General features: G+C 41.6%; 1 protein-coding gene across 1 annotated transcript; it reads left to right on the top strand.

Moving 5' to 3' along the window:
• The first annotated feature begins 291 nt into the window (after window positions 1–291).
• Window positions 292–25,549, top strand: GPR137B (G protein-coupled receptor 137B). The gene is made up of 7 exons (XM_064413792.1): window positions 292–871; window positions 9,394–9,443; window positions 14,350–14,572; window positions 18,373–18,526; window positions 20,459–20,583; window positions 23,346–23,470; window positions 24,946–25,549. The coding sequence occupies exons 1-7, from the start codon at window positions 503–505 to the stop codon at window positions 25,055–25,057; spliced, it is 1,158 nt and encodes a 385-aa protein (XP_064269862.1). The 5' UTR covers window positions 292–502; the 3' UTR covers window positions 25,058–25,549.

Genomic DNA, 25,549 nt, shown 5'->3' with positions numbered 1-25,549 from the left:
AAGGTGTTTAAAATGATTTCTAATAAAATGCAGCTAAATGAAGTACTTGTTAAACAGGAAGAAAAGGAAAAAAAAATCCTATGAAGATATTATGTGTCTGCCAGTGGGAAAGTGTCAGGTACTTGCTTCTTGTAAAAAAAATAGAACATTACTTAACTGATTTAAAATCCAGATAATTTTCCTGAGGAAAAAAATTAGCAGTAAACCATTCAGGGGCTGGTGGATTTCTTTGTTTCTTAAGGATGGTAAAGATTTGTGCAGAGACATCAGCAAAGAGCAGCTTTCTGAGCTGTTCCCTGCCAATTGCTGACAAAGGCAGTCCTAATGAATCATTCTGAATTGTGATCATGTGCTACCAGCCCACAGTGAGCTGCCAAAGAGGAAGTGCAGCTTGTTTTCTTTCATTTTCTTGATTCCTATGCTGTAGGAAGATGAAAGGAGAAGGAGGAGGAGGCAACAGCGGCAGCCAAACTTAAATAATTCTGACGATTCCCGATATCAAATGGAGGCCCCTGAGTGGGACCCACTGAAAAATGACACCCTTCCGCCGACCCTGACGCCAGCTGTCCCTCCGTATGTGAAGCTGGGCCTGACCATTGTATATACTGTTTTTTATTCACTGCTTTTTGTGTTCATCTACGTCCAGCTCTGGCTGGTCCTTCACTACAGGCACAAGAGGTTCAGTTACCAAACTGTCTTTCTGTTTCTGTGCCTGTTTTGGGCCTCTCTTAGGACAGTGCTCTTTTCATTTTACTTCAAAGACTTTGTCACAGCAAATTCTCTCAGCCCCTTCATCTTCTGGCTTCTCTATTGCTTCCCAGTCTGCCTCCAGTTTTTCACCCTGACCCTGATGAATCTTTACTTCACACAGGTAAGCAACAGATATTTAGTTGATTAAATGTAGCTGAATGGTAAAGCCTTATTATGTGAGCATCATGAGAAAAATGTGATTTACAAATGTACTTTGGAAATGCAAAAAGCATTTGTTTATTTGGGTACTTTAACTTCTGGTCTATATGTAAGTCATCAGTGTTAGAATGAAACCAGAGTCTGAAGTGATCACTGTGAGAATATCAATTAACATGTCTACTGTCTATAAAAATAATTCAGAGATTGGAGAAAAAATGTATAGGAAAGCTTGGAATTTGGACACCCAAAATGTTATTTTATTATTATGCCCTATTATTGTTATTAGACTTTAAAAACCTCCTGGCTTACCAGACTTGATTTCTGTGTGCAGTCAGAATTGTAATGTCTGATTTTGCCAGCAACAAACCCCCGGTCCCATTTTTTTCATAAGTTGGCTGATGTTTCTCAGTGAGGTTTCTATTATGTGTGTAACAATCAAAACTGTTGATGGAGTCCTACTGTGGGCCCAAATTCCTGTAAGGATCTGTATTACAAACAGCTTTGACTCTGTTCAATAAATGCTAAATTGTGCACAGACACACCCTCTATTTCAAAGGCTCTCTGATGCAAAAGTAAATTTGCTGTAAATTGGAGTAAAAGAAATAGAATCTCCATTTCAGGAAGAGGTCTTTAGAGTGTATCTGTGCCACGGACATCTAAGAAGTCAGATGAGTTAAACTGCACAGGGCTCCAGGTTGCTGCAGCTAGAATTGCTTGGAAATATTTATGGTGATCTTGCACTTGGCAGAAGGATGGGATTTTGGCATGCTGAGACAAAGAAAGGCTGCTGGGCTTGCCTAAGATCTCAAAGGAAACTTGCAGGAGGGCAGAGACTGTATTCTTTACCTCAATCCCACTGCAGTGCCTGGAGCAGGATACCAAGCCTGCACTCATGTGGCCCTGATCAAAGTCCACTTTCCCAGTGCAGGAGCAGCTGGTCAGGAGAGCATCAGCCAGCCCTGGAGCACACCAGACAGTGCTCAGGATGCTTTGGGTGTTGCTGCGTGCCCCACTCGGTGCCTGGGGCTGGTGCTTCTGTAGTCCCCATGGTGTTTAACAATGCTCTGTAGTGATGACAGGCCTTATCAATTATGAACAGCCTGACTGGAGACATCAGGCTGCAGGGCTGCTATCCCAGAGCTGGGAAAGCAGCAGTGGTAAGCATGACAGCTGTAAGAAGATCACTTGAGTTGTAGAAGGTATTAAATACTTAGAACCATATACCCAGTTTTGTGCTTAGGTTTGCTTTCATGGATTCAGCGTCTGAAATGCCTGCTAACTCACCCTGCTCCATTCCCTGGTACTTGAGATATATTAAGGGATTACAGGAACCTTTTATCTGCATACTACTCAAATCCAGCTCAGGCATGTGGTGACCTATGCTTTATCCCATAGCTATTGTGAGAATCATTTGATAACTGTGCAACTTCCCAGGGTCAAATGTCCATCAGCACACAGTCCATCCTATCACAGTTCTGGGGCTAAGTCATAGCCTGGGGCCAGACCCTTCCCTCAGACACACATGTGGGGCTGCTGTGGAAGTCTGGAGGCAGAATGCAGCATCCTGGCACTTGGCCAAGAGAAGCCTGGGCTGGAGGGAGCACAGGGGGGGCACAGCAGTCTGTGCAGTAGTGTCAGCACTCAGGAGGCTTAGTGTTGCAGGTAACATTCCTTTTGTCTGAGGAATATCTGAAAAGACAGCACACAGAATGCAGACATATGTCCTTTTCAATTATTTTTAGCATTGTTGTCTGATAGCATGCAGGAAGTACAAGTCAGTGGTTGGAAACAGAAAAAATGCTAAGGCTGTTGGATCTGCCTTTGAGACAGAATTCCTGCTTTGTCATTCTGAGTCCTCCTGATCTTCTTCTGAGCCCCTCTGAAAAAGAGTGGAATAGTTACCTGTCTGGAAGAGCTGCTGTGAGGCTTTTGAAACAATATTTGCAAGGGACTTTCAGAGTTTGTGATGTGTGTCATAACCTTTAAATACCTTGGGCCACTGTAGGCAGACTTAAGAATAGTATTGTTGTTTGTTCTAGAGCTAGTTGCAGTCAGTGAAATCTAATCTCAAATATCTCCCCAGCTGAAACAAAAGTTTAAGAAATACAAGCACAGCCATTCTATGAATGTAGGACAGAATAAGTGCATATATTTTTAATTCACTGTTATTAATTCTTTACTTCTAACCATAAAAAGGTGGTTTGGCTTGAAATTCAGCATCTTGTATGTAATGTACATCTAGCTTTCCACAGCAGACAAGCAAGAACTAGTGTGAAAGGGGTGGAGAGAGAAAATTTTGTTTTCAGTAATGGCTTAAAACTTCACAGACCTGTTTAGAAACTACTTTTATCCTTTTATTTTCTAGAAGACAGGAAAGAAGGGTCTGCAGCTGTGTGTCATTGCATGAAACCCATGCTAGTTCACTGGTGCTTAGCTAGAGCTAAAGAAGTGATCTGTGTATAGTATAATAGGTACAGAGCACTGGAAGAGATCCCATGGATCTCTGGAATTCGTAGGTTTTTATTATCTGCTGTACAGCACCCATCACTCCTAAATGTGGCACTGCTAGGAAAACATTTAAATGTAGATGTGAGAGGGAAAAAAGTGGTTAAAAATATTGCAAATCCTCCTGGCCAAACAAAAACTCATTTGGCAAGTGCTAGAGGGTGTTTTTCAAATAATAAGCACCTTTGAACTTGCCAGAAAGTTAGCCACAACTATTCTCTTTTTTAATAGGTATCCCAAAGCCATGGGGAATTTCAGCTGTGTTTTATGTGTAGCAAGACCAATAAGCCCTGATGACATCAGCACAGCAGAGTTTTGTCCCCAGACTTGAGCATCAGCACCTGCAGCAGAATAACCTGTGCTCTTCTGTGTGTGTTGGGAGAGGTTGCTAAAGCAGGGGAGCTATGAACAAAAGAGAAGTTAGAATCAAAATAGTTCTGACTCAAAACAGGATCTTTGGCTTAAGACTAAATGTGGGGTACTTTGTTGTAATGCCCTACTTATAGCAAGTGGAAGGTGCTGCAGATAAGGCCTATAGAATAATAGTTACTCTCAGAGATCCCATACTGGAGAAAATGAATATGTTTTTTAATGGAATAAGTGAATTAGAATTAGCATTAGAATTTATTAATCCGGTGTCTGTATTCATTCCCTTCTAAATAAAAATAATGTGATCTGCCTTCTCAGAAGGGGAGGCCCTCTGCCTACTTGAAATCATTAAAATAAATCTCAAATGAAGATGAGATCCAATGGCACTTTTGTAAAACAGTAGCACAACACCAGCAAGTAATAGCACTTTACCAAGAGAGCAGCTCACTGATCCTGATCCACCAGATAGGGAGCCAAAGTACATTTCCATCTTCAGAGACCAAAAATCCCATAGAGATATTTGCCTCACACATGCAGCTTCCAAGGGGTTATTTTCTGATAAATAACATATTTTCCACTTTAAAGGGAAAGAAGTGGAGGATCCCACAGTGAGGCATCCCAGGCTAATGAAGAAAGTGAGGATTTCAGGATTTGGGTACTCTTTTATTTATGTCCTGTTTTCTCAAATCTTCCCTGACAAGGGGACACCAAAATGAGTCCTCAGGCTTTACAGTTAGTGCTGTGGGTAAAAGAGTAAAGAGGCTCTGGGAAAAAAATGAAGTTGCCTTTTCCAGTGCATGTGAGGGGTGGGCAGAGAAGGACTTGCTTCACTTTGTCCTGTTTGCTCAGGCTTTGCATTTCCCTGGGGAACAGAACACAAATGAAGAAGGAGAGAGGCTACGATGGAGGGTTACAGGCTCAAAGAACAAGGTCAGGGCCAAAGACCATGAGCTATAAATTTCACTGAAAATCCCAGGCCTCCCTTGTGGCCGGGCACAGAAAACATTTGGGTAAGCTCTAGGTTTTGTCATCAGGTTGGGAACTTCTCCAGGATCAAGGAAAAATAGTGCTGAGCTCAAGAGCTGTGAGACAGTATGGGTGGAGAAGGTTGGTAGGCAGATTTTACCTCTCCTTCCTCCTCCCTAACCATCTTCCCTTTTCTTTGGCATCTGGATTGAGAAACTTACCCTGCCTCCCAGGCAGTGCTGATAAAATCAGGGACTTTCAAATGAAGAGAAGTTGTACAGAGTAAGACAGTTCAGAGGGGAGCTGGCCATGCCTGGCAGGGTGGGGTAAAAACAGCACAAGGCTTTCAGAAAGTTTTCATGTATTTCAGAAGAGCCAGAGTAAATGGTAGCTCTGGGAGGAGAATTAAGAAAGTTTCTCATTCTCTAATTACTGAGGATAGCATTTCAAAAGTCCTCACCAGTGAGAGAACAGAGAGGGTTTTTTATTTTGGAGAATTCTTTTAGCAGAAATTAATAAATCATATAAAGCTTATTATTAATTTAAAACAAGCTTTAGATGTATATAGAACTACACATGAGTCTAACTACATATGGTAAAACATCAGCAAATATGTTTGCTGTAAAATATTGCCCTTACTAGTGTATCTACAGAAAACAATCTTCAATTGCAGATTGGCTGGCTGTCAGCATCTGATATGAAGGATGAGGTCATTGACTTAGAAAATAATTTGATAGGAAAGCTACTCTTGAAAGTTTACTGTGGCTGTCAGCCCCCACAATCATGCATGTCCTTTTAGGACTATTTTTACCAATTTGTGGAAGACTGAGTATGGTAGTGAGTCACATTGCCCATGTCTGTAGGCCTTACAAGCTGTGTAGAGTTTAGAGAGTGGAGGGAAAACTTGCCTGTTTTGGGAAATCTGATCCAAATAAAAGAATGAACATGGAATAAAGAGAGAAAGGGGAAAGTGGACCTGGGACTGAAAGATACAGAGCAGAAGGAAGGTAAATGTGCTGATGATGAGGTTGTGGCATTATTTTCAGGTTTCAAAGGGAAGTTTGCATGGAATGTGACAGAGGAAGAGAGGGACTGTGGTGAAAGGAACAGGGGAGGAAAGTGCATGCTATGGTCCTTAAAGGGCTTTTGAAGTGAGAAGTTGTAAATAAAGCTGAACTTCATTCCTGTGCAGAGGACCAGCTTGAGACATATGCGAGCATTTACCACATATCTGGGGCTTTTTGTTGAGCTGAGCTGTAGCTCCTGTAAAAGTGAATTGATCAGCTAGCACAGGAGGTACAGCAGGGGTTTGTGGCAGTCATCACATCAGTTCAGATAAATCAGAGCATGGACATGAAAATTGCTCAAGGGAGATTTTATTTTGCTTTGGGAATATCTGTCTTGGCTTTGACAGCTGTTTCACTGATACTTATAGAGCCAAAGTGGTTCCTGATTAGCTGGAACCCCCATCAACTACAACAGCCTGGCCCTGTCTGCCTGCTCTGCTGCTCAGCAGCTCTCTAGAGCTGTCTGCAGCCAAGCTGCTGATGGGTCCCATGCCATCCCCACTCCTGGGGCCTGGTAAAATGTCCCTAAGGTCAACTGTTTACATCAGCTCCTGTATTGGGAATTTTCTCTGGCTGTATGAAGAGATTTTTGGAGTCCTTTTGAACTGCTGCAGTTTTATATGCCAGACATATACCTCAGGGGAGTGGAGGAGGGGGTGTGAGAATCTCATTTGAGGTTTCCAACCCTTTGGCAGAAACAGAGCGTCAAAACAGGATATTTCTCCTTCAAAGAACAAGCAGAAGGGGAAATACTTTTAAGACTAGAAAGTAACCCTTTAGACATAAGAAAATTAGCAAGGACTTTCACTGCATTTTCCATGTTCAACTTGAGCCTCTCTGAAAGATCTTTTTAAAACAGCCTGCTCTCTGTTTGCTGTTTAGTCTATTCTTAGGAATAGTCTGGTTTGCTCTGGTTTGCTGGAAGACTTACTTAGATGACTCAGATATTGACTGGAAGCTTTCTCAACACTGCTGCGAGGAGGGGCCATTGAGCAACCAGTCTCTTGAGCTAAATGCTAAAAGCAAGAAGCTGCACCCACGCATGTAAGGTATATTGAGATCAGCTCCTGACATCCTTACTCCCACTGAACAACCCTTTATTCCATGACAATCCCACTGTTTCCAGCAGGGCTACTCATGATCTAAAGCCCCATCAGTTTTTAAGCAAAGGTGGCAGAATCTGGCTGCCTGTGCTCCTTTCTAGCAGTGAATTGATAGGAATTCTCCACTCCTTAAAGTGTAGCTTTCATTCTATATAGCTTTTTTTTTTCCCTCTTGAAATTTCAGGACATGTATCACCTGGGACAGGTTCACCAAATGCAGAACCACAGTAACAGCTGTTTTGGTGATCTTGAATCTGGAGATCCTGTTGGATCTGCAGCAGGAGCATCACATTTGGTTTTACCTGAGTTATCCATGGAGATTTTGCTGGGCAGTGGTCTTGGGCTGGTTTATGTGACAGTACTTGGTGACTAAAGAGGGATTAGTAGATATTTTTGGGATACCACTGGAGATAGTATTTAGAAACTTGATATTTGCTAGGTTTTGTGAAACCAGAACAACTCATTGCCCACTGGAAATTGCTTGTCTTGTGAAGTTCTTTACAGAGGCTCTGAACTCTTCTGTTCAGTGCAGCTCCTGAAAAGTGTCAGAATTAATGGCACAATGTGTGTAAGTGCTACTCACAGTAGGTGAGAATTGTGGAATGACCCTAGAGAGAAGGATTATTCATTTAGTTTCATTGAGGTCAGGAATCTGCTTCCTCCCTCCCTTACAGAATGAGCAGGGTAGGCAATAAATCTTGTACAAAAAGTATCTGGGAAGTATTTTGAACCTCATCCTTTCACTGAAACTGACAGCTACTCTTTATGCACACCAGAAGTGCAGAACATTTGCAAGCCCCTTGTACCTTTCCTTTCAAAAGCAAGTAAATAAAACAACCTAAAAGTTCTTCCTGAACGCCTGTGAGATTTCATGATCCAGGAATTTGGAGAATGAATCACAAAACTCTTAAATAAGGGATACTATCAGAGATGTTATCTATTTGAAAACAGTATCAATGGTTGCAGAATATTTTTACAGACTTTTTTCCCCCAAGTTTTCAATTTTCTTCTCAGCTTGTTGAAAAACTCGGTGTTCTCTGCAGCTAGTGCTAAGCAAGCTGATGCATCACAAAAATAATTTCCATGTCAAGGCAGCTGTTTATGGTGAATAGGAGTTAAATGACAAGTTGTTCCAGGAGATCTGGAACAAGTTGAGCCTGATTTTCACCAGATCTATGTCTCATGATTGACTCTCAGTTGTTCCCATAACTGGAGAATTTCTTACAATATTTAGCTTTGCAGACTCTCTCCTATTGGGTGATGTGTAGAATCATTATGTAGGCTTTTCCTCACAGAGGACATATATTAGATGCATTTATAGAGTGCCTTTTTTTCCCTTTAAGTCATTGATTTTTAGAAGGATTATAAAAGACCACGTCTTTGATACTTCAAGCATTTTCCCATCAGTTTTCCGAAGTATTTTAAGATTAGTAGAGGCCAGATAAAGAGACTGACAGGCAGACACGTCTACAGTCACATTGTGATCATTTAAGTCCCGTTTCCTTGGGAAGGCATAATAATCATAGCAAATATTATGCAAACATTACTAAAGGGCATGCAAAACCAAGGTAAATGGATAAGATAGCATAACTTGAGGATAAAGTGATTGGGAAACAACCCAGAATAAGTCATACATCATGAAGTTTTTATAATACTTGTAACCAGTGTGCTTTTTTGTTGGTTTAAATGAACATTTGTAAACTAAGTTTGTTTGGAAACCATGTTAGCTTATAAAAAAGCAGTGATACTTTCAAGTGATTTTTTAATAAGTAAGATACAAAACATGGTAATACATTTTTGTATAATTTCTGATGATGGTTAAACAACTATGACTGATGGCACCTAGCTACATTGCAGAAAACTTGTCAGTATTTTATCTTTTCTGGTACAGCAAGCTAACTGCTGGGCCTGAGCTTTCTCTCTGTAAAAGCCTGTATTGTTGTACAGTGAAGAGACAGTCAGCAGAAGCCAAATAATACCTCACAGTAAAATAATGAGTTTGGCTCTCAATGGCATCTTTTTGGCAATGCAACATGAATGTGAAAGTATATCTCTAATTTCAGGCCAGGGTGCTATGACGGGCTCTTCATGGGAGCATTTGGTGTGAGCTGGTTTGTGTGATAGACATGTACTGAAAGGTCATGTAAGAGCCTACAATGATTTCCCTCTACGGTTACGGTGACATCGATCTTTTTGTTAATACTGGTATAAAGGATCTTATTCCTAAAGCAGAGTAAATGAAAATAATAGTGTAGAACAGTTTGTATACAAGTGCATCTGATCACCTGCTGAGTGGTTCTAGTACTTTGCTTAGAGCTTGCCTGCCATGGGTAAGCAATCCGTGCAAATCCGTTATGTAATGAAACCTGTCATGACATATCCTGTGGCCTGTGAGACAGAATTGCTGTGACTCACACTGTCTCTCTTTGCTGACATGGATGCTATGTTTGATGCAATATTTTTTTGTTTTGCAGGTGATTTTCAAAGCTAAGTCAAAATATTCCCCAGAGCTACTGAAATACAGGTAAGAACTTTGCAAACATTCAATGTGGGAGGGAAGAGCAGCTGTGCTGTTTGAGAAACATATTTTATAATTTTTGATGCTCATATTTCAGCTATTCATATTTGTATAGCAATGTCAGATGATGATGGTTCTGAAGCCACCTTCTTCCTATCAACTTTAGGGGACTGTGTCCTTTCTCAACACGGGGATCATTTTTAGACAGTCACATATTTCAAAAGCAAATATTTCAAATGCAAGTGGAAAACACCCAGCCTGGGGATTTGTTTATTGGTTCTTAACATTTGTATTACTAGGTAAATTCAGATCCGGTGCTGAAGAAGCAGAGTGATGTGTTGGGGTTTTTTGACAGGAATGAGTGGGAGTGGGTATGTTTTAACCTGTGAGGTCAATGTAATAGAAGCCTTAAAAGTTTTGGGAATATGACAGACAAGTTGTGAAGGGAAAGAGCTAGGGAAAATGGATTCAATTTTGTGATGTGTTTGGGAGCTTATAGATAACCTCCCCTGACTCCATAGAGTTGAGGTTATGGAAGATTTACATTTAGGTGGAGAGATTCATTTGGCATGTTTTTGTGAAGGAGAAGCTGTCAGGATGTATTTGAAAGAACCCCAAAGGGCAGTAATGTCCAGAAAGCTCAGGAAGAGCTCAATAAATTAATGTTTGTTGTGCCAATGCTTAAAAGCCTCAGTTGGGCAATGCTGTTTGGAAGGAGGAGAGAGTGGTTGTCTCCATTCTAAAGAAAGAATTTACAATATGAATTCAGGATAGGAAAGCAGAATGATTTAAACTGCAATCTGACTTGTTACTTGCTGACTGTTAGGAGAACATAGTACTGTATCAACAGGGCAAATATGATCACTGTCCTTGCTCTAGAAATTTGTTATCCTACTGGGTTTTCATACAGCTTGTGGGGCAATCATCTATACCAAGTGCTTTGGGAACCATGTTTGGTATAAGGGCAGTACAGTGAGAGCAGGCTTGAGGTGGGCTGGGGAGGGAGTGGGAAATGCAGAGTGTGATGGCTGACTCAGGGGTGTGGGCTCCAGGCTGAACTGCAGCTTTGAACCCCCCTTTTGCATTCTGGTTCCTGTGGGAAGAAAATCCGGGAGTATGGGCTGGCAGACAAGCAGAACACGCCCCAGGCAGGTCCCCCAGAGCAGATGTGGCTGCCCCTGATGGGGCACACGGGCAAGGGAGATAGACAGGATCACTCTGCACAGAGCCAGCTCAGGGTGGTGGGGTGTGCCTGTGGACAGGTTCCTGCATGGCTTTAGAGGTGAGAGCTAGAAGCTTTGAACCTCATCTGTTACTGATGCTTGTGGCAAGGCTTTGTTCCTGAACACTGCTTGAAAATGTCGTTCTTGAAGCACAGGGAGCTCATGATATTCAGTCAATGCCTATGAAGTGACTGCATTAGCAACCTGCATATAGCTCTTGGAGCATTTTGTTCCTAAATACAAATGTACTAGAATTACTCATGCACAGACTACCCTCCTCATGAGAGCTCCATGTCCACCCTGACTCTTCCTCACTGGATTTCTAATACAAATTACTCTTGGATCTGGCCTAGTTTTTTCTTTCTTGTTCAGCTCTCTTGGTAAGGAATTTCAGTTGTATTTTGTTTTAACATCTCAATCTCAGCATGAGTGTGGTTAGTTTGTCTAAAAGAGCTGTATTAATAAAGCTGACCTCATTTCCTATCTTACACAGGGCAATTGAAATGATGTAGTATGTGCACAACCACAGATGAATTAATTGTAACAAACTAGTGAAAGACTTACATAGTGGCTTGTGTTGGAAAGGACCTTTAAAGATCATCTAGTCCAACCCATGTCCATGGGTAGAGACATCTTTCATTGGATCAGGTTGCTCAGATCCTGAGGGAGAGATAAATGATGGAAAGATTCAAGGCCTACAGCATCTGCACTTACTGAATCTGATTTTTCTTCATTACTGAATGTCCAGTTTTTGATTTTTTTTCCCTCCATTTTCTTTAATAAGTGTGAGACCCTATTGCCTGGTATTGCCATTTTTTGCAACAGATGATGGCAACATAAATGGGACAACTGAGAGGTAGGACTTCTGTCTCTATGCTGATACAGGTCTCAGAAATCAGAATCATTTCAGATTAAAAAAAAAAAATCCTATAAATCCTATTGGGGATCCAGAATCTTAAGCAAACTTTATTCAGAACAGCCTAAACAATGTTAGTAAAAGAGCTCAAGGTGAAGCCTGTGCCCAATTTCATATTTAAACAGTCCTTCTGCCTGTCATCCTGGACTTGGGGATTTCTTACTGTCACCAGGTTTTTGGATGAGGCTTATTGTGCTGTATGGGCATGTCTTGTTACACACAAGCCTCAAACACTGCATACAAAATACAGTCATTTTGAACAGATTTTCTGGTTAAACGAGGCAAATCTCACTGCATTTATCTGAGGTTTTGTTTTCAGCTCAAAGAAAAACTTATGGGCACATTCAGCCTGACACAGAAAGAACAGAACAGCCTGGCATGTTTCTTCCCCAGCCAAAGCAGATTACACAAGACTCCTTTAAAGACTAGTCCCAAAGTGGGGATTAGGCACAATAGGCCTTTGAACTTTCACTTGCACTTTCACTGGTGCAATCTGGAAACACCTCTCCTGCTCTGCTTTTCTGTTTTCTGTAAAACTCCATATGCTTCTTCATGCCTTGTAGGCGCTCTTGTAGTTGAATTGTAAAGATACCTTCTGCCTTTAATCTGCTAAAACCCTAAAACCCTTCCCCTAGAGAGACAGTTTGCATCTCTATCAGTGCTTTTTCTTAAATTCAGCAACAATGCTTCTATTGCATTGCAAATCAGGCAGCCGTTTCCCCAGCCACAATCATGTTCATAAGGGGGCTGGAAGATCCTCATGTGAAGAGCTGCACGACTGACTGGCCACGACAGCTCACCCTGGCACATATGGGAGTGTGTGGGCACGAGAGAGTGAAAGCACTGGGATTTTTTGGGGTTTTTTGGGGGGGTGGTTTTTGGGGGTTTTTTTGTTTGGTTTTGTTTGGGTTTTTTTTCTTTTTGTTTTGTTTTGGTTGTTTTGTTTCGTTTTGTTTTGTTTTTTGGGGAGTTTTTTTTCTGAAGTCTGCAGAGGAGGAGCCTGGCCTGGAAGCCTCTCAGCCTCGCTGGTTGCAAGCCAGCTTGATGCTGCATGCCAGCATGCAGGCTGTGCTGCAGCAGAAGGTCCTTCTGGCTAAGGTGAGCAAGAGGAGGGCATGTACTTACCGTCCCACAAGCAAGGCAGGTGTAAGAGTGTGCCCTTCCTCACAAGCCCCCACAAGGGGACTAGAGATGGGACCTGGGGAGGGGAAGGAAAGGAAGACATGTGACCACTGTTTAAAGACTTCTGAGGTACTTACAAAAAGCTGTAAATGTACCACCATTACAGAGGAAAGCGTGTGAGAGAGGAGCTTCAGGAGTGCAGTGCTTCCAGCATTACACTATGAGGTTTAGAGGAACTACCTCCAGCTGCTTATCCTAAAAAACAGAGCCCTGCCCTGGGAAGTTAAGAATGAGCACAATCTTCCTGCTGAGAGGGAATTTCCGTGCCTGGCAAGGAAAAAACAGCATCCTTGCTCGCTGCCAGATATAGCTGGAAAGAAAGGCATTGATTCACAAGCTTTTAGGCTTTCAGTTCTCCCTCTAACACAGTTAAAATATCTTAGAGGTGTATCTCCTCCTTCCCTACCCTCTGAAATGAAGCCAGCTATGCTTCAGCTTTTTAGCTGCATTGATGCAAACCCAGAAGAATATGAATGTGTGAAAGAAAAAGATCCCCATTGGGTAAAGTACTGTTAAACAATCAGAACTGGATTCCTCAGGGGCAGTCTGTATGTTTGTTGTCAGCCAAATTCAAAGTTCCCAACAGGCATGAAAAGCTGTGGTCAAAACCTCTTATTCAGTGACTGCAGATTATGAATCTTATCAGTAATTTCCTTGGTCAGCAATGATAATGAGCTAAGCAAATACTTGAAATGGAAACATGCTTCTTTTTTTTTTTTAATGGAAAGTCCCACATGTTTGCGTAGGCATAAGGAGGAATTACAAGCAATAATAAATAAAAAAATTACATACTATGTAATACCTTGATTACATGGTATTCTTATATTGTAGGTATCAGTGCTGGGTAGGTTGGAAAAGAACCAGATGGATAAAAACAGTCCAACTCCTGGGCTTCTGTCTGTCACATTTTGGTTCCAGGTCTGCTTCTGTGGTTGTGTAAAGACACCTTTATCCTGGCCTAGATGGCAAGATGCCAACCCAGAATCAATATGCATAGTTAAATTTCTTGATGTTTCTTTCAAGAGGTTGACCATGACCAAATTGTTTAGGAAAAGAAACAGAGATGGAAGCTAGGGAACCAGTAACTTGGAGATTTTTCCTGCTATTAGACACTTCCCTAATTTGATATCTGATGACAAATATAACAGTCAGTGTTGCTTTATGTGGCAGTGGTGGTATAGGAAAACCAGGGTCAAAACCAGTCCATTCCAGGCAGAAGTTTTTTCTGGGAGTGAGTAGGCAGAGGGTTTGTGCTGTGTATGAAGTGCACAGTGTAAAAAGGTACCTGTATTTTTAAGTCGTTTTTGAGAACTGTGCTGTTCAATTTCTGCTGCAGTCTTCTGTGTTTTGCTGCTTGATATGAGTTTCTTTACTCACAGCTGTTGTGTAACTGTAAAAACAGGTTTGAAATGGGCTAGGTTAATCTCTCCAGCAATCTGGAGCACTTTGATTTTGGCTCAGGCAGCTGGTTACTCTGTCAGCTGTGGCAGCCCAACACAGGCAGATTTCACTTCTCAGAGTGCAACTTCCATCTCATGATGGACACTTGCTGAACAATGTTGCTAAAACTGTTTTCTTCTCACTCTCCCAGGTTGCCCCTCTACCTGGCTTCTCTTTTTATAAGTCTCCTCTTCCTCTTGGTGAATTTAACATGTGCAGTATTGGTGAGGACACAGAATTCAGAGAGAAAAATCATTGTCTCTGTCCGGGTGGCAATTAATGACACATTGTTTGTGCTGTGCGCTGTTTCACTCTCCATCTGCCTGTATAAGATCTCCAAGATGTCTTTAGCCAACATTTACTTGGAGTCCAAGGTAAGGTACATTTTCAGTTCTTTTCAAGTACCTTCTGAGATACAAGGGCAGTGCAAGGCAAAGGCACAAAGCCTGAGAGCTGGAGGCCTTAAACTTCACAGCCTGCGCTTAGCTGGCTGTTGTGTTCAGTACATGAATTAAATGTTAAATGGTAGCAAGGGACCTTTTGGTTAAAACCAGTGATCCCAAATATGTGGTTTTGAGGCAGATTTTGCATAACTTTTTGGCTGGAATTTCTCACAGCTCTTTTTCAAGCAGACACTGCTTTCTCTGGGTCCCTTGTCTGAAGACCATTTCAGTACTGCAACATAGAAGTGGCCTGTACTTCAAAATCCTTCAGCTTGTCAAATCATTGACTAAGTTAACTGTTTAAGGAAGCAGCATGCTGAAGATAAGCCAGACAGAGAAATATGAATATTTCTTTATATACTTGTAAATTCTTATATATATTCCTACAGATAACTAGAATGTTTTTTAAAAGACTTAATACATTATAACTTAGTCAGCTGGGGAAAAGGTTAAAACATGTCTTCTACATTACTCTACAGGATGTTCTTTAAAGAAATATTGTTAGATTTATATCTTTGGACACATTCGGTGGTCAAGAAGCTGAGTGGTATCACATAAGCATGCAGTGTTTATTATAAAATCAGTGAAGATGTTTTGTATCTATAGACAATGAAACAAGGCTTTCAAAAGTACTTGCATTTGCAGAAGACAGTTAAATCTTGAATTATCAGTTTAACTAATAACATATTGCTGTTACCACAACAAATCCTTAAAAAAATTAAGGTTCAACTGCTATTTAGAAAACCTTATAGTAGAATTCCTCTCTACATTTACTTAATCAGATGAAATAAGTACATTTCCTGTTTAATCAAATCCGGCCATGCTGCACAACAACTAAAAGTTCAGGGTTGAATAGAAGATTTAAAAACACAGCTCAGTTTTGTTTCTTTCAAGCCTGTCATTTGCCGACCAAAGGGCACTGGCAATGGATTATTTTATTAGTAAGAAAAGTTTTTCTTGTGCTGAAAATCACAAGGGAATAAATCCCTGTAAAAAAAACAGTGTTAACCTAAAGGAGGTTTTGGTTCTGTTTTTTTTGGTTTTGGTTTTGTTTTGTTTTCTCCTTCTGCAGGAAACCCAACCTTCTTTACTCCAAACTACTTCACAAAACCCAAAGAATCTCTAACATTACTGCAGACAGGAAAGGACAGAGCACTCAGCTGATGAAAGTTTGAATGTAGAAGTGGGAGTTAAAGAGTGATTTGCTCCTCCTTTCTGCTGACCTGAAATGGGAGTTCCTCTGAGGACTTCCAGTAGGGTTTGACTGCGCATACTTTAGGGATACAGATGACTGAAACTAGCTGTGAATAAAACATCTTGGTTTTGTCTGCTACTGTTATGCCAAAAAACTATCTAGAGAAGAAAACTCTATTCTCTGCAGTAATATGACAGAAATACTGTTGGAGAAAATGCCTGCTCTGTGGTGCATGTAGGTAGGCATCAGTACTGGCAGCCTTTTATTTGCATCTCCCATTTGCTGGCATGTATCTTCCGACCACATGTGCAAACACATTCATCTCCATGACCTGGCACAGGGAACCATCCTGGTGCTGTGGGCCAGGGCTGTGCCAGCACCAAGGAGGTGCACAGCCCTGCCCTTAGGTGCTGACTTGGGCTGGTTCTGTGGGGGGACACACTACCTGCTTGGGGCTCCCCTTCTTTTCTGCAGGGGCCTGTGACAGAAAATTCTCCTGGATTTACTTTCACTGCTTCCTTCTCCCCTCACTGACCCACTAAGTGTATTTGAAGCATTTGAAGTGTATGGAAGCAAAACCAGGACACTTTTATCTGCTTTTTTGTATTTGGTGGGATGGAAGTTTGTTAAATCTCTACACATTTAACTATTAACTGTTAAAGAATGACAGCTATGCAGGGAAATTTATACAGGGAAATACCAACCCCGTTCTGCTCTTTGCTTCTGCTATCTGCAATCTGTAAATGCCACCGAGCTGGGTTATGGTATGTGCCAGTCAGCAGCTTCTCTCTGCTCTCTCTCCCTCGGTTTCCATGACAGCACCACTGACTTGTTAGTATTGAAGGAGAACAGAGAAGTGCCTAGCAAACATTTCCTCTTTAAAGCGTTTCCTGCTTGCTGGTATTGCCACAGCTTTCACCACTGCCTGCTATGGATCTGACTTCAATTTCTGAGTAGCTGCAGTCTGTTGGCACAGTCCTGTGTGGCTGCAGGTTACAGCCTGGTGAATGGTGGTGTTTCCAGGCTGTTATAAGCTGGAATTCAGAGACATTGACTGCACTGGGTATTTTCAGAGCCTGGCTGGTCCCTGAACCAATGTTATTTTGCTGAGAAGGCAGGCAAGCTTGTTTTCCACAAGCTTTTTTTAAAAACTCCTTGAGCTCCTCTTAACTTATGCTCACTGGGGAGGGCAGACTGAGGAGCTGGGTCAATAAAGCTGCAGGGCCAATAGACAACAGCATGGGAAAGCAGTCCTGAAGCCCTGGTAGTCTCCTGAAGTCCAGGAATTCAGGACATGGTGGCTTGGTGACTTCCCCTGATACTTCTTTAGCCCTTCTGCTATGTCTACTCTGATAACCACAGTGCTTTGACCTCTGACCCTCAGCTGCAAACCAAGCAGAGTGTGTGAGCAGACGGAATGAGATGCAGACTTTCCAGTCTCCTGCACTGGTTTAAAAGGTCCTGTGGCAGGGAGAAGCAACTTCTCTCTTGGCCTATCTCTCTCACATAGATGAAAGGAACCCATCCTCCTGGTGTGGGTCTCTGCCAGCAGAGGGAGAGGGCAGGGCTGGAGAAGCAAATGACTGCAAGGCAACTTAACTCTAAATGCACACAGCACTTTAACCCATCTTTCCTCCTTTGGCTGTGCAAAGCACTATTCCAGAGCCGTCTACAAAGAATTTACTTGGAGTTTCTTTCAAAGCCAGTCCCTTTTTGTGCATCTGCCTGCCTCTCTGATCAGACTCACACAGATCCCTGCAGCCATGGCTCCTGGATTCTTTCCTGCTACAACTCCTGTGCTGCTGTCTCAGCCCCTGATAGTGACCCTGCCCACTTGACATAGTGGTCAGGCACTTACTGCTCTCACTGGATCAGACTCTTTCCCCTGCTTTGTCCAGTTTTCTTTCTAGGGCTTAGGAACTGTTCCAATTTCACACTTGCAGTCTCATTCCTCCCCTTATGCCCAAGCTGCAACTCAGCCTGCCCTGCCATGGTCACTCTGCCCATAGGCTGTGCTTCCACTTTGTCTCCTCTGTGTTGACATTAGCTGAGGCAGGATGTTCTGTTCCTGTCTGTGCTGTGTTTAAGTGCTGACTGTTATGACCTGCTCTGTACTTGTGAAATTGGTGCAAAGCAAGCAGTTGTAAAAAGATGCAAGGTTGCATCATGCTAGCCAGCATCTGATACAGGATGCTCTGTAGCTAGTGCAGAGCTGAAGGCTGAATTCTGTTGCTCCACCTGATACCAAGTGGGTCTTCCGTGTTTTCACTGCTCTGAAAATAGCATTTGTTCAATAAAATGTAAAAATTAGTCACAGCCCATCTTGGTAAGGGCTGGAACTGCTACCATTGCCTGGAAACCACTGTGCTGATAAAATAAAGGAATATACATAAAATAGGATATATAGGCCAAAGAAGGAAAGACAAAAAGTCAATTGCATGAGACAGACTAGCATGACAACTCTCAAAATCCATGCAAAGCAAAATTGTTCTCAACTTCCCTTGTGAATAATAACCTGTGCTTAAATCTCTTCCAGGGCTCATCTGTCTGTCAGGTGACAAGCATAGGAGTGACTGTTATACTGCTTTATACCTCACGAGCCTGCTACAACTTGTTCATCTTATCGTTTTCCCAAACCAAGAAAGTCAACTCTTTTGATTATGATTGGTACAACGTGTCAGATCAGGCAAGTATGAAAATATTTGCTAATGAGAAAACCTAATTCTCTAGCTGATGATTGACTTCCTAAATCATATCACAGGAGAAGTAAATATATTAAAACCCTATTTTATTTTTCTTATTCAAGGCACTAACATTGTTTTGCTCCAGGAATACAAATATATGATAATTTTGGCATAAGGATAAAAACTCTGGTTCTGTGCTAAAAGAAAAAAGTAACCACAAGACAAATAATTTTTAAAAATCTATATTTTATTTACCTTGATTTTGTTGTCAAAAGAAAGAGCACCTTTTCTTAAAAATAGACAGGTATTTTGTCCACTGTAAAGACTGTATTGTACTTAAAGAAGCAGAAAAACAGTGCTTGATTCCACTGAAATGCTCAGTTCTGAGATATCCTAGCATCTCCCACTGCCATCCAGGGCTGTGGGGTTATTTACTATAATTCTGGAATAAGGATAAGGCTACAACTCTTCCCAACCTTTAATTTCAATTGACAATTTACACTGAAAACTAACAGTAATAAAAAAACTCTAAAGGAAATAGCAGAGGATTCTTTGTTGAATTCTAATAAATTTCAGCATCCAGTTCCTTTCTTTGCTTTGAAGAGTGTATTTAGGTCCCAGTGTATTTCCAGCTCTGGGCCTGGGTCTGGATCATGTGTATCTTTTGTTTGGCCTCAAAATCCCTTGTCTCCCCTGCAATCAGCAAGCCCCTGCAGACCCAAAGCAGCGTTCCCAGCCATGCAAGGACCTTGTATTGCCCAGGTGGCCAAGCAAACCTGCAGCCATTAACAAATTTCTGTTGAGCAGGAGGTAAAACTCTAATTAAGAAGTAGGTAAAGAGTAGGATAGGATTGCCCTGAGGACCTTGTTATGTAAGTAAGTTGAGTAGGGTCTGTCAAGGGACCTTTAATCAACCCTGCTGCAGTGCAGAGAAGAGGACTGCAGGTGTTGCCAATGGAATTAGAGCACTCAGGTTTAGGCAGAAGGGCATTAGGCTCTGAGTTTGTCCTGAATCAAACAATTTCCCTCTTGTCAAGCCCTGAGGAGTTGCTGCTGCTCCTGCTGACCCCTTGCAGGGGACAACTTGTGCTCTGACTCCTACAGTCTGGAGTAACAGGGGCTGGTATGGCCAGACTTACTTGGTCCTGTTTGCCCTCTGGAGGCAGAGGTAGCTCACTGGTAGCTCACTGGAATGCTTTTTAGCCCTTGAGTTACTACTGCATTTTTTGAACATCTATTCTGGCTTGTGACATTAGGGTTGCATGGATTTTGGGGTAAGTTATTCAAACCATATGTAAAGGGCCTGGAATAAAGGAGGGGGTACTCAATTTGGTACCAGACTCAAAAGACACTTTCAAAATTACAACACAATAAATGTACTGTAGTATTGCCTCAGGTCACCCAGTCAGAAACACCCTTTTCTCTTCTGTACAAAACACATGAAAGGATGGGATTTGCCTTCTGTAGCTGTGGGCAGTGGTGGAGATCTAGAGAGAAGATCACAGCTAGCTTGTGCTGCACTGCCCACAGGGTTAATCAGCCTTAGAATGTGCACCAATTTGAACAGACCCAAGCCTTTCATTTTTAAAAGCAATGCCCTTTACCATTGGCTGTTCCTTTACAATTACTCCCAGCAGGAAAGAGACTGGAAAACTAGTTTCTCATTACCTGAATTTGATCACTTCATCAAGTGATTGCATGCCAGGCTTTTAAGCTGGGAAGACTTGTGCATTAAACTGATATTTCTGAAGGAAAATAGCAGGAGGAAAGGAAAATAATGTACCCAAGATAGCATATTGATTTTTTCAGTATGCCTTTAATCATAGCCCGGTTGATCTGGCTCTACAGAATGGAATTTCTGGCATTGTCTCCTGTACCTTCAAATGAACTGCCATCTTTATTTTTAAACCCTTTACTCTTTTACTTTTCAACAGGCAGATCTGAAATGTCAGCTGGGAGATGCAGGTTACATAGTGTTTGGAGTGATCCTTTTCATCTGGGAGCTCCTGCCTACTTCCCTGGTTGTGTATTTCTTCCGTGTCCGAAACCCTACAAAAGATCTAGTAAGTGGAATTTGTTAGTGTATTTGCAGGTATAATGTCCAGGCAGGTCTGAAGGGCTCAGCTGCTGAGGGATCTTTTGCTTCTTTACATTCTGACTTCTCTTTTTCAATGTGTCTTTTGCTTCTTTATGTTCTGACTTCTCTTTTTTCAATGTGTCTAAGAGCAACCAAAACTTCTCACTTCTTTATGCTAACTCCTCTTGAAAGAAACTCATCAGGTTTATCCAGAAAGAAAGGCCAGGTTCTCAGGCAGTTTATCTAAAAAATCTTTCTTAGGGTAGGGACAACTTCCCTTTGAGATAATACAGCACTTTATTGGAATAGGTGGAAAAGGAGTTTGTTATCCAAACTTGGCATCTTTCATCACATAGTAGCAAAAATGGTTGTGTGCTACCAGGGTTGTGCAATAATAGATTGAATTTTTTTCAAGTCAAAGACCAGTGGCCATAATAAGCACGTGCTGACTTGTTGGCTATTTCAGAAGACCAGAGATTAAGGTGTGAGTTGTAAGGATAATTCCTGGTAAATGTCCTTAATATCTAGGTAGTTAATAGATGGACAAGCATTTTTTTGTAGCTGTAGGCAATGTCTCCAGGTTAGCTGGTTGAGAGGCACACAGGAAGTACAGCCCTCACTAGGATTAATGAGGTAATGTCTCTGTTTCTGTAGGTCAAATGAAACCAAAGCTAATATTATCAAAAGGGATGTGAATGGTAAAATACACAAGAGAAACAAATGACAGAATAACTTTCTAGACAAGGTGATGGGTTTTATCCTCATATGCACATTTCAGAGACCATGATAAAGCCAAGATGAACAAGGAAGGAATACCTGTTGTTGCACTAAGAAACCCCATGGATCCCAGTGTCCATGACCAAAACCATCTCAGTCTCACTCCTGCTTAGGAGTTAACCAGGACACTGCAAAGAGAAGAAATGTTTTTAAGTACAGGCTAGAAGTCCTGCTCTTCTAAAAAGTGACCGCAGAGAGATCTCACTTCATTTAAAGTGGGCTTAGTAAGGCTCTACCTGGTGGCCAAGTTTGGATAGTGTGGAGGAGATTCACAGAGAATGAAAATAATGGAAGTGATCTAATCACTCATTTCGAAAATCTGATCCCATGAAGGCTTGGAATCCTAATCAAACAAGAGCTCAAGTGGAGTCAGACAGGCAGTATTCTCCCACAAGAGCATGGCAGTAACACATATATTTTTGCATTGTGATTTGCAGAAAGCCTTAAATCTCCATAAAGACACGGTTCAGAAGAGGCAATCAGTGATATCACTTCCTTTATGGAAAACTTTTTTAGGGTAAACATTATCTGTAACCTGGGTTAGATCATATATAGATTTTTTTTTTTCACATAAGACAAATATTTAGAGGAAGACCAGAAAGAAGTAGAACTGAACAAAAAATTAAGAGACTGTAGCAAGAGAAAACTGAACTTCAGTGTGAGATCGCCACAAGAGGGAGACCAAGTGCCGTAGGATTTTAGGCTAATGCATTCAGTAGGCTGCTACTTGGCCAGAAAACATAGGGTTAGAATTAACCCAATTTTTAGTGAAAAAAGCATTAGGTAAAAATCAAAAATATTCTTTAATTTTTAATAAAAAATCCTGATAAATAGTTTTTTGGTTTCATTGTTCATTTGGGACTTAAAAAACAAAAAGTTTGAGTAGAGGCATCCTGCATTCAGCATTACTCAAATATGAAGTAATTCAGTGAATATGAAATAATTCACTGAAATAATCAGCACCTATAGCCTGGAATGAACTGTCTGTTGACTCTGGTGCTGACACAGGGTTACAGCAGCATGTGGCCCTTTGCCTTGCCCTACCTTTAACCAGACAAATGTTGGAAATAGGGACATGACAGAGATGCATTTAATCCTCATTTCATCTTTGTCAAAGTTATTTAACACAAAAAATAAAGCGGGATATCAAACTGTTCTCCTTTTTAAGAGAGATGTCATCCTACTTATCCACAGGCACAGCGAACCCCTCTTCCCTGGGGATGGGAGCAGTGGATCAGTGGTTGAGGCTCAGTGGGTTCTTAGATGTCTCCTTGCACTGTTTCTGGAATCAAACTGATTTCTTGCATCTTGTACGTTTTCTATTTTGATTCACAGGGAAACAAAGTGAAAATGCTTTATAAATGAAAGAGTTATATGTACACTCCTTTCCCTGTTTGTCAAAAGACCTGACTGCAGGATTTGACCCTCACAGCACTATAGATTAGATACTGAAATTGCTTGGTGAGGGCCTAAGGGACTTTTCACTAAGCAGGATGCCAAGCTTCAACATAATCAGTTCCTGTGGTAAGGGAGGTAAGGCACCAGGAGGGAGTGTTAGCAATGTGAGAGGTAAAAATTAAATCTCTTTAGATGTTTCATATGCTTCCTTCAGCTCCTCAGCTGCTTCCTACTGCTCACTTCAAGTCAGCTACCTAAAAGCATGAAGTGTCCTGGATGGACAGGAATTCAGCTGAAAGGTTGAATACAGACTGGTGGCTTCAGAAGGTCAGGTGTTTGCTAAGAAATAAGGATAAATAAAAGCTGTTGAGATCAATATCACTGTGCTAGAAGAGATGAACAGTAATGCATAATTATTTCTGTTGTCTTCAGCAAATGCAAAATTGCATGTTTTATTTTGGAAACCGTGAGGTAGCTTGGCAGCAGCTTCTTCTGGAAGTCAGGCACCAGGCCATTGATAAACAGCTATTGGATCCATGTTGCAAATACTGACTGAGGTTTCCCTTTCCTCAGGCTAATGCAGGAATGGTCCCAAGCCACGGCTTCAGTCCCAGGTCTTACTTCTTTGACAACCCCCGCAGATACGACAGTGACGATGATCTGGCCTGGAATATTGCACCACAGGGGGCACAGGGCAGGTGAGATGATACAAGAGTGAACCACTTGCTGCCCAGAAACTGGAGGAGGAGGAATTCTGACACACCACAGAAGACTGATGTGAATTGTCTAGCTGCAATTGCTGCACAAATCCTAGCAGGGTGAGGGGAAGCAAAAGAGGAAGCTGAGGTGGAAAGGCAGCACTGAGTGACTGTGGGGGTTGAAGTAGACACTAAAAAGACACAAGAATGAAAATCATTACGTAATTTAAGAATTGTAGCAATGTACTGCTTATTGAAAAACTCAGGTCAGAACTTTGTTTCATCCTCCATTTCTTCTGAGAGTGGCTTCAGAAGTGCCATTTACCCATTCAAGTGTGAGGGCAAGTCTGCCTACAAAAACAGCTGTCTCCCTGCTCAGGCAGAGCAGGGAGAGGCTGGACAGTACAGGCAGCAGCTTGTGATGGTTGTAGCGATAAGCCTTTCAACTTAGGTTGTCCTGTCACATGGCTAAATGTGAGAGCAACCTCAAATGAAGGGAGCATCAGCTTTCCCACATGTTGAAAGCTTAGAAAAATCCACCAAATTGCTGAAATCCCATGCAGCCCAGAACTGGAACAAAAATTCTGTCTTCTCTGCACAGCTGTGAGGTTTAGGTAAGGATTCTGGTCCAGGAAGGAGCAGTTCACATGAAAAATGGCAGCACCCAATTCAGAGAAGGAAAGGCACTGACAGGACTCTGTCCTGCCCTGAAAGGAGTCTCTGTCATGTTATCCCTTTGCTGTTGCTACACTATGATAGGAATAGATTAATGTAACCACTCAAGTAGTTAACATAACCCAGATCTAGTTCTTGTCATTTATTCAGATGAGACAGTGTAGTCATTGTCTGTGAGCCCAGACCATGGCTCCGTAAAGTTGCATGTTCACTATTTACAGTTATCAGTCATCCTATTAATTAGCATTAATTAGGTTTTCACATAGTAACTAAGCTCACGGAGGATGCTGGAGATGGTTTGAGCCAGCAGCACCCTCTCTTCCATACTGAGCCATCAGGGAACCACACTGCTAACACATGCACAGCACCCAGTGGAAGCCAAACCAGCCACATGCACTGTGCCATGCTGCTCATGGGAGAAAAGACAGCATGGAAACTATGTCCTGGGGTCTGGGAGACAGACATGGGAGGTTTAGATCTCTGACAGGCCCTTGCAGAGCCAGGACTTGGCAGGGATGAGCAGCAGTATTTCTGGGATTTTCCAACACCTTCTGGAACAGCAAATGAGAAAGGGGAGGGTCTTTAATCAACCAAGAGAATCAGGAAATAGATAATGAACACTTGGGCCAAAATAACTGATAGATCAGAAAAATAAATAGCTGCCTGTACCCTTGGTTGGGGCTTTACTTTATTTTTGCACTTCACCATAACTATCTCTACATGATTGCTTTTTCCCCATGTTCTCTAATCAGGTGCCTACAGAACCAACCTACCACTAATGCTTCTATTTTCTTTCTAAGTTTCTCTCCAGACTACTATGACTGGAGCCATCAGAACAACAGCTTCATGGCTTACATAGGATCCCTCCAACACGACCCAGCACTGGACACAGACCGGCCGAGCCCTATTTAACTTCAATCGACTACAGCATTCTAGGACATTGCAATATTAAAACCAATGTTCCCAAAAACACAGCTTAGCAACTTTCCTTCACCTTTTGGTTTTTAGAAACTTTCCTATGCACACATAAATGAAGAACCTTGCCATGAGCTTTTCATAGTTCAAGGAGAAGTATAAGCTAATGATTTAAACTTTGAAGACTGTTCCAATTAATACCTTGTTCTAAGCCATGGTATTTTGGCTTTGAATAGTTGTTAGAAGGTATAGTTTAATAATTTTAATGCTCATTTTAAAAGAGCAAATTTCATGAAGTGAAATGGCATAATTATTTTCTAAGTATTTTTATTTTTACACTGTATATAGTTAGAAATACATGATTATGATCAATATACTGTAAACACATGAATAGATTTTTCAAATGCATGACAATTGCAATTTTTATGTGCACATAAAAGCCTGTAAGGAAAAAATATCAACCTAATTAAATATTGTCTTTTCAAGTTA

This window comes from Passer domesticus, chromosome 3 (assembly GCF_036417665.1).
Source record: "Passer domesticus isolate bPasDom1 chromosome 3, bPasDom1.hap1, whole genome shotgun sequence".
Classification (NCBI taxonomy): Eukaryota; Metazoa; Chordata; class Aves; order Passeriformes; family Passeridae; genus Passer; species Passer domesticus.
The sequence above is the reverse complement of the archived record's forward strand: the minus strand, read 5'-3'. Positions and strand labels throughout refer to the sequence as shown.